The following is a 13,004-nucleotide window of genomic DNA, read 5'->3' as shown; positions in this document are numbered from 1 at the left end:
GCCAATATCTATATCTTAGAAATCGTTCGGTTGCATGGGGTTCCACTGTCTATCATATCAGATAGAGGTACGCAGTTTACTTCTAAATTTTGGAAAACATTGCATGAGGAATTGGGTACTAGGTTGGACCTTAGTACTGCGTTCCATCCTCAGACCGATGGTCAGTCTAAGAGAACGATTCAAGTGTTGGAGGATATGCTTCGCGCATGTGTGATAGAGTTTGGTGGCCATTGGGATAACTTCTTACCCTTGGCGGAGTTTTCATACAATAATAGTCACTCAAGCATTGATATGGCTCCATTTGAAGCATTGTATGGTAGGAGGTGTAGGTCCCCCATTGGTTGGTTTGATGCATTCGAGGTTAGACCTTGGGGTACTGATCTTTTGAGGGATTTGATAGAGAAAGTGAAATCTATTCAAGAAAAGCTTCTAGCGGCGCAAAGTAGGCAAAAAGAATATGCAGATCAAAAGGTTAGAAACTTAGAGTTCATGGAGGGTGAACAAGTCTTGTTGAAAGTTTCGAATGAAAGGGGTGATGCGGTTTGGTAAAAGAGATAAACTTAGCCCAAGGTATATTGGTCCGTTTGAAGTACTTAAGTGAGTAGGGGAGGTGGCCTATGAGTTAGCCTTGCCTCCAGGGCTGTCCGGAGTGCATCCGGTGTTTCATGTGTCTATGTTGAAAAGATACCATGGGGTTAGAAACTACATTATCCGTTGGGATTCAGTCTTGCTTGATGAGAACTTGTCTTATGAGGAGGAACCTGTGGCCATTCTAGATAGAGAAATTCGCAAGTTGAGATCAAGGGAGGCAGATATGCGAGAAAGATACCCACATCTGTTTACAGATTCAGGTACTCCTTTTCGCCCTTGTTTTCCTTCTTGTGATCGTACGGGGACGAACGATGGGTAAATTGGTATCTATTGTAACGACCTGTTTAGTCGTTTTGAACAGCAGATTTTATTTCTGGAAAAACAGGCTGAGGCGACGGACCGTCACAGGGTCTCGTTTCAAAACACTTAGAAAATCTGAAATTGGGTACTGAAAATCGACTCTCTGAACTTCGTGACGGAATGGCAGGACGGACCGTCACAAGTGTGACGGACCGTCACAGACTCTTCAGAGAAATTGAGTCTCTGAACTCTGTGACGGGCAGCAGGACGGACTGTCGCAGGCGCGACGGACCGTCACAGACTGCGAAATCCCAATCTGGGTCGGATTTCTTTAGACGTTTTAAGGGACGTTTTGGACTATTCCTACTTTAATTATAAAGTTAGAGGGTTAATGTTAATAAGTCTAATTACTTGGGGGTTAAAAGAGGTAACCTTAAGTTAATTAGTGGGTTATTATTGTCATCTTTTATTCTTAATTATATACTAATTAGGGTAAAAGAAAGAGGGTTTGAATAAAGAAAAATAGGAAGAACAAGAGAGAGAGAGGGAGAATCGAATGAGGAAGAGAGAAACAAAGCTTGGGAAACTGCTTGCTCGATCACGAATTTTCGGTGGAGGTAGGTTATGGTTTTTATGCTATTCGTAGTAAACTCTTAATAGCGAATGATATGTATTGGTAGTATTGTAAACCCTTCTATATGCTTAATTCTATGCTTGCATGAATGTGATTATGTAATTGTGATATAATAAGCATGATGAAGCTATTGAATCCTAAATCTTGAAAATAAACCCTAATCTACTTTGTTAATGATGATGCCTTGGTATAAAAGAAGGCTTGATGAACGAAAGTAGTGAGATTAGGGGATCGGGTGCCACGTTCCTGTACCAGGATAGTATATGAGGATCGGGTGCCACGTTCCGGTACCAGGATAGTATATGAGGATCGGGTGCCACGTTCCGGTACCAAGATAGTATATGAGGATCGGGTGCCACGTTCCGGTACCAGGATAGTATATGAGGATCGGAGTGTCACATTTCGACACCAGGATAGAATATGGATCGGGTGTCACGTTTCGACACCAGGATAGTATATGGATCGGGTGCCACATTCCGGTACCAGGATAGAATATGGATCGGGTGTCACGTTCCGACACTAGGATAGAATGAGGATCGGAATGTCACGTTCCGACACCAGGATAGTATATTGAGGAGCGGAGTGTCACGTACCAACACGAGGGGAATAAAGATAATGAATCTTGAAAGATGATAATATATTCAAATCTAATGAACCTAATTCCCAAATGAGTATGATGAGGCGGCGTGAGTCCTCATTGATGTGCTTGGTGTTGTAACCAAGGGTTATGGTAACTGTAAATGCTGCATGCTAAGGATATTAGTTGATTTTATGATATTGCTTAATATATACTGTTTTCTATTTTGAGTTGGCCGATGATATCTACTCAGTACCCGTGTTTGTACTGACCCCCTACTTTTATGTTTTCTTCTTTTTTATTTGTGGAGTGCAGCAAACGTGCCGTCGTCTTCAACTCAACAGTAATTCTAGCCAGTCTTCGTCACACCGGATCTTCAGGGTGAGCTAACGCTTCTAGCTTGGACTAGATCTTCTTCCTCATGTCTTGATGCCTTGAAGTTCCGGCATGGACTAGCTTTTATTTGTTTAGATTCCAGATTTTGGGGATAATAATAGTTATTGATTTTGTTAATGAGTTTAAGTCTTCCGCATTACTTTCTGTTGATATTATATTGAAATGTTAAGGTTTAGATTGGTTGGTTCGCTCACATAGGAGGGTAAGTGTGGGTGCCAGTCGCGGCCCGGATTTGGGTCGTGACATCAAAAGAAGTGTGTGAACCACTTATTGATTTATCTACATTTTTTAGTGTGCTTGGATCAAAGGAGTTGAAAATTTATAACTTTGAACATATTGAAGAGTAAATTCCTATAACACTTTGCATGTTAGAAAAGGTCTTCCCTCCTTCATTTTTTGATGTGATGGAGCTTTTACCTGTTAATTTAGCTACTGAAGCTAAGATTGCTGGAACGATTCATTATCAGTGGATGTATCTTGTGGACCGATGGTTATTTTTTCTGAAATCTCTTATTGGTAATAGAGCATTTCCTCAAGGTTGTATTTGAAGAGGGAAACATTGCACATGAATGTATGACACTATGTTCAAGGTATGTTCAAAGCTGACACAAGATTCAATTGGCCGGAGCAAAATTATTATGGTTGTTTAAAACAATTAGATGGCGGTTTATCTATCTTTTGTCAAGTTGGAAGAAATCTAGGAGCTAAAGAGACATGTGAGCTTGAAGCGGATGAATTAGATCAAGCACATGTGTATATATTGAAGAATTGTGATGAAGTCTTAACAATATCTTAAGTATGGAAATTTTAGAGTTTTTTTATACATTAAAAACTGATTTATAGTTTAAGATTTTTTTTGTAGACAACAGATTTAAAAGTCTTAGGTTCGGCTTAAGTATATCAACAACCTCTGTACATTTTGAACTGAACCCGAGGAGAGGATAAAGTAATGAACTCGCACTATGTCTTCACAACAAAGCCTGACATACTGTTCAATCGTGAAGTTACTTCCATGATTCATCATCATCATTGCCAAATGACATTGAATGGGAAAATCTTTTTTATTGTCTTACTATTCCCTCGAATGATAGTTACATTTCATTTTGAATAACATTCGAAGCATGATAAAAAAAAGACCATATAGGATATGCATATGCTATAGGGAGGGATAAGTGTTATCTCACTTCTGTCTGAGCTACTGCCCCTTCCGGGCCTCCCATCATGCACATTTGTACAATTTGGCTCCAGACTATTTTGCAATTTATCTAACATAATTCAGTGCTTTGTCATTAATATATGCACAAACTCTTCCTTTGAGATGCTCGACATATACATACCACTAAATGAATTCTTGTTTTCACAAGTCTAAAGAAAAGAAAGTAAAAAACATTCACTAGGTGAAGTTTTTATTATTTGTTTTATTGTGCATATCTTTTCCCAAACTCATCCACTTCTATGGTTTTGATGTACCTGGGAAGCACACAATGTTTCGAGTGTATGCAGATGAGTCGGCTACAGGGAATTGTAGCATAAACTAACCTTCAGTTACTGATGGTTGTATGATTGTGTACATGCCTACTTGGGGTCCTTATAGTGTTAAACTGGTCAGAGGTGGAAATGGATCAATGGTTGTTTATCCCCCACACCAGCTTTAAATCATAGTAATCATCAATGTCATTGATAAATTGTAAAATTAATTTAACAAATCATGAACTACTTGAAACAGGAATAGAAGAAAATAGAGATAACGTGTCTGCCCTGTTGTTATCCCTGTCTTTGATGAGAATTAATTGTTGCCTTTGATGAGCTTGACTGCTATGGTTTGATACCTCATTTTGAGGTTGAATCATTATTGCGTTTTAATCCATTTCTGCTCCATTTTTTTGATGTATTTTATTAAACCATGGGTTGCTGATTTTGTATTGTATTGCTGCTGAATTCTTACACTTCTGATCAAATTTCAGTCTACTATTGCTATGTGTCGAGCTAAATTTTGCTATACTTTTGGATATATTTGAGCCAATGGTTTGCCTATATATTTGGCTAAACTTTGCTGCACTTTTAAGTTAGCTAACTGCTGCGCTTTTTTCAAAATATTGTTGCTACAAATGTTGTACTTTGGACAGAAGTTGAGGCCTAAGGATTGCTGCATTTTTGCTAAACTATTGATGCATTTTTTAGCTGATTGGGTTTCATTATTGCTCTGCTTTTATGTTGCTATTATCGCATACGTTATTTCTACAATGAAAAAATTGAATACTATATGCATGGTACTCAAAGGACCCATAAGAATGTATCAACATACCATCTGAAGAAGATAAATTGCACCATGTATAAGACAGTTAATGGCTATCATGCATATCGAAATCCAAATTAGCTTGAATAATCAACATGTAAATCAGCTTCATTTGGAGAAAAGCATATGCGTATATAGTTAAGTTAACCTTAATAAACATAAACCTTGACGAGGATGCCATTCATTGCATAAATGCATAAAATGAAACCAGAAACAAGTCCACACAAAACTACATACAATGGTGTTAGATAAGTATATAGTAAATTAATTCATGTCTATTAAACGTGTTTGTGATATGTACTTTGGAATTAGAAAGGTACGCATTATAATAATCATGTCAGTTAAACTTGTTTGCTGTTAAATTTTCCAAGTCCAGGAAAAAAGAGAACCAAGTTTGTACCATAATGATCCAACTCCTAAAATTCCAAATGTTTTATCAATACTATAAGTTGTTGGCATCCGTTTTACCTTGAATAGCATCTTATTCATGCTTTTAGCTGTCAAGTGATAATTTTTGACCTTGAGCCAATTTTTAATAACATTAGTTAAGGCATGGGTGCCTATAGATTTTAATTTCAACAAAATATTTGTTTAAACTTTTCTGGTTAGAATTTTAGGGAGAAGAAGAGGTGTTTGTATAATAGTTGCGCATTTTAAGGATAATTTGCTTCTTATCTTGAAATAATGTTTGAAGTTCTTCCCCTTTCATTGTTTTAGCTGTCATTACATTTAAAAATTTTCGATATCTCAATATTTGGCTCTGTAAAATTAATGTTATTAGTTAAATAATTGTGCTTGTTTGTCTTATTCTTATTCTAATTTTTATTTTCGTGAACGCTACATTGATATTTCTCAATGTATTCCCTTTTTCTCCCACTTATGTATGTATTTTTTCCATATTGCATTAAATTGTAAATTACTTTAACAAATCATGAACTAATTGAAACAAGAATGGAAGAAAATAGAAATAATGTGTCTGCCCAAGAAAGAACTTCTGAGAGAAATTTGCGTCGTCGTACCAGATATGCACAGATGTCACCAGAGAGAAAGCAAGTATTTTTATCCGAGCTAAGAGAATAAAGGGCTGAGTCAAAAAGACAAAAACACCTTCATCAATCAAATACTACTGCCGCTCTTACAATCAATAGTTCTTCATTATCGCCTCAGGAAGGTTAGCTGAGCATATTCTTATCTTCCTTCTATCTTCTTAATATCTACAACTATAGTTAGACACTACTACTCTTACTATAGCTATTTTCCTCATTTTGTAGTTGAAGCTTCTGAAGACACAAACCTACCAGTTACTTTAACTACAGGACATCATCAATCAAATAGTACTGGCGCCCTTACAATCAACACTTCTTCGTTATCTCCTCAACAAGGTTAGCTAACCATATTTTAGGTAAATCTGTTGTAAAAAAATAGCAAAATTCTGTTAGTAGTTTTCACATATAGGATCAAACATAATGGACGCGTAGTGCACTTATGAGAAATAATAGCTAAAATTTTCATATTAATTAATTATATTTTAATTTGACCATAAAATCATTATTATTTTTAGAAATTTACTATGTGAAAAATGATCAATTAATATGATGAAAACGAAAGTAGTATCAAATTGAGATAAGATAAATAAGGATATTAATCAATTACTTTTTTATTTAATGTTTTCTTAAAAAATGTATAAAAAATATGACAAGTAAAATGAATAGGAGACCCTTTTTAAAAAACCATTTCACTACTTTGAAAAATCATTATTTCCCTTGAAATTTAATTTATACAGATAGTTTGATTGACTCGGAGAGGAAAAAAATTAATACTTTTACACGAAAAAATTAGGAAACTTTTCATTATTTAAGTGAGAATCTATTTTTTATCATACATTTTCTCAATGAGTTGATTCAATGAGAAAATCACATTTTATAAAATACTTTTTCATTGTTATACGATGGGGAAAAACTTGATTTTTACTACTTTTTTCATTTAAAGAAGAATGATCAACTTTCTTTTTTTTATCTGTTTCAAAAGAATAACTCTTTTCTTTTTTCGACAACTCTTTAGTTTCACCTTTTAAAGTGACATGTTTAAGACAACAAAGTCAAAAAAACATTTTAATATATTTGACATAACTTTAATCTAAGACCACTAAATTGAAAAGACTTTTTTTATTTTCTTTAGTTCCATGTCAAATCAAAATAGATAATTCTTCTTAAAACGGAGTAAATAAATTTTTAAAAACTCTCATTTTTTTTATTTTTTTAAAATATTTTAATTAATCGAACCCACTATCTTTGAAATGAGATTATTAACCCTTGACCAACCCTTTGTCTACCAAGCCATATACCTAATCATATTGGAAAAGCAAATTCATGTACATCGACTCAAATTTAGTTGACAAGAGGGGGCACCAATAATTAATAATATTTTTCATTTTCAAAGCATTAACTGAGACCTCTGGTTAAGCATTTAGAAGCAATCTAACCATGACACCACATTCTTCGATAATATCAATTATTGCATCGACGACAATTGGTCAAGCTTTTCGTTTTCGCGATGATCAGGCGGAGAATTCCGGCAAACGGGGCAGGTAGACTTCATCTTCAACCATTCATCAATACACTGGACATGGAAGCAGTGTTGGCACACAGGTATGATCCTGATTGAGTCTCCAGGAATGTACTCAACTAGGCATATTGGGCAAGTTAGTGAGTTAAGATCGGGAAGTCGTAAACTTTCACCAAGGACTATCTACAAAGGCGAATTTAAAATTTAGAGTCAGCGAATTCACATTAAGTATGGTCATATGTTTATTCTTTAATTTTATATATTATTCGTTATGTATATACTATTAGAAAAATATGACGGAATCTCAAGAAAGAAAATCCAACTTAGAATAGCTAGATTGGAGTCATCAACAACAACATCATACCAAGTGAAAATTTATGGGCTCTGGAGAGGGTAGAGTGTGCAGAGGTCTTACCACTATGTTGTTGAGGTAGATGCACTATTTTTGTGAGATGCTCAACTCAAATGTAACAAATTCAAGTGTTAAAAAAGAAGATAATATAACAACTAATAAGGAAAGCAACGGAAAACTTATAAGAAAGGAATAAGTACAACAAAAAATTAATGCAGAAACCAAAAAAAAATAAACAAATGATAATAAATATCAAAAGCAAGAACTATAATAATATAACTAATAACCCTAGAAATACATATCTAACACTTACTACTTACTAACCCTATCTAATACATGACCTTCTCCTACTAAGGTCAAGTCCTCATTAATCTGAAGTTTCGTCATGTTCTGTCTAATAATTACCTTTTTCAATGCCTTTTCGTCCTGCCTCTACCATTCTCTGTGTCTAATATATCCAACTTCTCCCACCTCTTCATTGTGTTTCTGCTCATCTCTTCACATGTCCAATTCCAAAACCATCCCAATCAATCTCACTTTTTTCATTTTGTCTACAACAAATATTACTCTTTCCTCATCCAGTATAATCTTATTCTCAATCTTATCTCTCCTACAACCTAATTCCTATGTCGTGTACATTTCAAAAAAATAAAAATAAAGAACAACAACAACATCATATCCAGTGAAAATTTACGGGCTCTGAAGAGGATAGAGTGAGCAGAGGCCTTACCACTATGTTGTGGAGGTTGATATGCTATTTTTGTGAGATGCTCAACTCAAGTGTAGCAAATGCAAGTGTTAAAAAAGAAGAAAATATAACGACTAATAAGAGAAGCACTGCAAAAGTTATAAAAAAGGAATAAGTACAACAAAAAATTAATGTAGTAACCAAAACACAATAAACAAATGATAATAAATAACAAAAGCAAGAACTACGAGAATGCAACTAATAACCCTCGAAAAACATAATAACACTTACAACTTACTAACCCTCTATACTAATGCATGACCTCCTCCTACTAAGGTCAAGTCCTCGTTAATCTGAAGATTCGTTATGCTTTGTCTAATCACCTTTTCCCAATATTTCTTTGGCCTAACTATACCTCTCCTTGTGTCTAATATATCTAACCTCCCCCACCTCCTTATTGGGTTTCCGCACATCTCTTCACATGTCCAATTTTGAAACCATCCCAATCAATCTCACTTTCTTCATTTTGTCTACCACAAATGTTACTCTAACCTCATCTAGGATAATCTCATTCTCAATCTTATTGCTCCTACCACCTAATTCCTATGTCATATATATTTCCAAAAAATAAAAATAAAGAACAACAACAACATCATATTCAGTAAAAATTTACGGGCTCTGAAAAGGATAGAGTGTGCAGAGGCCTTACCACTATGTTGTGGGGGTTGATATGCTATTTTTGTGAGGTGTTCAACTCAAGTGTAGCAAATGCAAGTGTTAAAAAAGAAGAAAATATAACGACTAATAAGAGAAGCACTGCAAAAGTTATAAAAAAGGAATAAGTACAACAAAAAATTAATGTAGTAACCAAAACACAATAAAGAAATGATAATAAATAACAAAAGCAAGAACTACAAGAATGCAACTAATAACCCTCCAAAAACATAATAACACTTAGTACTTACTAACCCTCTATACTAATACATGACCTCCTCCTACTTAGGTCAAGTCCTCGTTAATCTGAAGATCATTGTGTTCTGTCTAATAATTACCTTTTCCAATGCCTTTTCGGCCTGCCTCTACCGTTCTCTGTGTCTAATATATCCAACTTCTCCCACCTCTTTATTGGGTTTCTGCTCATCTCTTCACATGTCCAATTCCGAAACCATCCCAATAAATCTCACTTTTTTCATTTTGTCTACCACAAATATTACTCTTTCCTCATCCAGGATAATCTCATTCTCAATCTTATATCTCCTACCACCTAATTCATATGTCATGTACATTTCAAAAAAATAAAAATAAAGAACAATAACAACATCATATCCAGTGAAAATTTACGGGCTCTGAAGAGGATAGAGTGTGCAAGGCCTTACCACTATGTTGTGGAGGTTGATATGCTATTTTTGTGTGGTGTTCAACTCAAGTGTAGCAAATGCAAGTGTTAAAAAAGAAGAAAATATAACAACTAATAAGAGAAGCACTACAAAAGTTATAAAAAAGGAATAAGTACAACCAAAAATTAATGTAGTAACCAAAACACAATAAACAAATGATAATAAATAACAAAAGCAAGAACTACAAGAATGCAACTAATAACCCTCGAAAAACATGATAACACTTACTACATACTAACCCTCTATACTAATACATGACCTCCTCCTACTAAGGTAAAGTCCTCGTTAATATGAAGATTCGTTATGTTTTGTCTAATAATTACCTTTTCCAATGCCTTTTCGGCCTGCCTCTACCGTTCTCTGTGTTAATATATCCAACTTCTCCCACCTCTTATTGGGTTTCTGCTCATCTCTTCACATGTCGAATTCCGAAACCATCCTAATCAATCTCACTTTTTTCATTTTGTCTACAACAAATATTACTCTTTTCTCATCCAGGATAATCTCATTCTCAATCTTATCTCTCCTACCACCTAATTCGTATGTCATGTACATTTTAAAAAAATAAAAATAAAGAACAACAACAACATCTTATCCAATGAAAATTTACGGGCTCTGGAGAGGATAGAGTGTGCAGAGGCCTTACCACTAAGTTGTGGAGGCTGATATGCTATTTTTGTGAGATGCTCAACTCAAGCGTAACAAATGCAAGTGTTAAAAAAGAAGAAAATATAACAACTAATAAAAGAAGTACTGCAAAAGTTATAAAAAAGGAATAAGTACAACAAAAAATTAATGTAGTAACCAAAATACAATAAATAAAAGTTAATAAATATCAAAAGCAAGAACTACAAGAATACAACTAATAACCCTCGAAAAACATGGTAACACTTGCTACTTACTAACCCTCTATACTAATACATGACCTCCTCCTACTAAGGTCAAGTCCTCGTTAATTTGAAGATTCGTTATGTTTTGTCTGATCACCTTTTTCTCAATGTCTCTTTGGCCTACCTATACCTCTCCTTGAATCTAATATATCCAACCTCCCCCACCTCCTTATTGGGTTTCTGCACATCTCTTCACATGTCCAATTTCAAAGCCATCTCAAATCTCACTTTCTTCATTTTGTCTATCACAAATGTTACTCTAACCTCATCCACGATAACCTCATTCTCAATCTTATCGTTCCTACTACCTAATTCCTATGTCATATACATTTAAAAAAAACTTACAGAACTCGTTCTAAATCTTCCTTCTGATTACCTTTTTGTACGATTGAATCATGCTATCATCAAGGCCCCAATTTTGTAGAGTTACTACCAGAGAGGGTTCTCGAGGCAACGTTGTTGTTGCCTCGAGGTTCAAAATCAAAACGAATTACCTCTGGTCACAAGCTAATTCTAAAAAAAAGGACAACTTGTGAAGTGATTCTGAGTCGTTGGGATGAATCATTAGCTGCAACTCTATGTTCTCCTCTAATATAATCAATATTATCTTAAAATATACCATCTAAAATATACATGTAGAGGACACTTCATGTTGTATGCGCCAAGATTCAACTATGGAGACAAGCAATCATTTATTTGTTGAATGTGAATATGCTACAAAAGTAAGAGATACAATAACTCAATAGATTAAAGTCAGTCTACCTACAAGAGGTTTCAAGGAAACAGTAGAAATAATCAAGATAAAACATTGGAAGAGTTTGAAGAAGCAAGTGATAGCAGCTATGTGGGGAGGAAAGCAAGAAATTGGAAATACTTCAAAGGAGTACACATGCAGTATATAGAGATAGTGAACACAATTAATAGAGAAATGGGTGAAACAATAATAATGTTCAATAATACAAAAAAGTCAAGTAGATGTAGTCGTTTTTTGGCAAAATTGTGTAATTACATGTCTTTACTTTTCCTCAATATGTTGAGGTTTGGATGATTATAAGTCTCTTTTATGGTTTTTATGTTAATAATATTCACATTGGTTGCCAAAATACTTGAAGTTTTCTTTCAGCCATCAGATGAAATCGTCTTGGTCACCATTTTGTAGTTCCAGCTTTGAAATGTGTCTTCTGAATATCTATAGATATAGTTTCACCCTTCATCTCACCTACTCTTACTAGAGCTTTTTCCCTCATTTTATAGTTGAAGCTTTCGAAGTTACAAACCTACCAGTTAATTTAACTACAGGAGAACATCAATTAAATAGTACTGGCTCCCTTACAATCAGCACTTCTTTGTTATTTCCTCAAGAAGGTTAGCTAACCATATTGTTACTTTCCTTTCCTTCAATCTGTCTTCTCAATATCTACAACTATAGTTAGCTGCTTCAGCTCAACTACTCTTACTAAAGTTATTTTCCTCATTATGTAGTTGAAGCTTCTGAAGCTATAAACCTACCAGTTACTTCAACTAGAGGAGAAAGTATAGTTAATTGCTTATCTACCTTTGAAGTAGGTCAGTTCAGAAATATTACTTAAACTATTTTCACTATATTGATTTTTAATAATTGGCTAACTGTGTCTAAATATTTTTATTCCTGATACTAGGATCAACGTCGGGTTCATCTTATGCTGCAAGCAGATCAAGTTCAAGACGTACATCAAATAGAGGTATGCTTCTCTCTACCATAGTAAAAAAATTGTATGCCTTTATGTAACAAATAATTGCTTTTTACCATGCACAGGTAGAAATAAGTTAGAAGTAAATCTACAAAATGATAATTTATTGCTAAAAGATTACTTACTTTTAAAGAAAATTCCAAATTACAAATTTTGTGCAGCAAAAAGATTTCAATATGAATCACCAGGTTTTTGTTGTAATAATGGATAATTAGGCTAACTTCTCATAACATGCTATTGAGTTGAGAAATTTATTCTTACGTGACTCCGAAGAATCCCAACATTTTCGAACTTACAGTAGAGCCTACAATAATATGCTTGCATTCACTTCACTTGGAGTACATTATGATAGAGAATTAGCAAGGAGAAATCGTGGCATCTATACATTTAAAGTCCAAGGAAAAATGTATCACTTCATTGATGATTTGATACCCTCAGGAGGAAAAGGAAAAAATTTACAATATGATAATGAAAATGAGCTAACAAATCGAATGGCATTATCAGATAATCTTAATGAGATAATTGTTACAAAGCTCATAGATATACTAAAAGTTAATCCTTATTCTACTTTTTTATGATCGCTAACAG

The 13,004-nt window shown here is 34.4% G+C and overlaps 1 protein-coding gene across 1 annotated transcript; it reads left to right on the top strand.

Moving 5' to 3' along the window:
- The first annotated feature begins 5,745 nt into the window (after nucleotides 1-5,745).
- On the top strand, nucleotides 5,746-12,526 carry LOC104648822 (uncharacterized). The gene is made up of 6 exons (XM_069288485.1): nucleotides 5,746-5,847; nucleotides 5,962-5,965; nucleotides 6,021-6,176; nucleotides 11,941-12,051; nucleotides 12,169-12,252; nucleotides 12,345-12,526. The coding sequence occupies exons 1-6, from the start codon at nucleotides 5,746-5,748 to the stop codon at nucleotides 12,452-12,454; spliced, it is 567 nt and encodes a 188-aa protein (XP_069144586.1). The 3' UTR covers nucleotides 12,455-12,526.
- Nucleotides 12,527-13,004: the final 478 nt, after the last annotated feature.

Source organism: Solanum lycopersicum, chromosome 8 (assembly GCF_036512215.1).
Source record: "Solanum lycopersicum chromosome 8, SLM_r2.1".
Classification (NCBI taxonomy): Eukaryota; Viridiplantae; Streptophyta; class Magnoliopsida; order Solanales; family Solanaceae; genus Solanum; species Solanum lycopersicum.
Note: the sequence above shows the minus strand (reverse complement) of the source record. Positions and strands in the feature narration are given on the sequence as shown.

Coding starts and splice junctions, on each gene's coding strand:
- LOC104648822 (XM_069288485.1), top strand. CDS start 5,746: ATGGAAGAAAATAGAAATAATGTGTCTGCCCAAGAAAGAACTTCTGAG. Junction 12,052..12,168: donor TTTGTTATTTCCTCAAGAAG/GTTAGCTAACCA, acceptor CTCATTATGTAG/TTGAAGCTTCTGAAGCTATA. Junction 12,253..12,344: donor CTTATCTACCTTTGAAGTAG/GTCAGTTCAGAA, acceptor TCCTGATACTAG/GATCAACGTCGGGTTCATCT.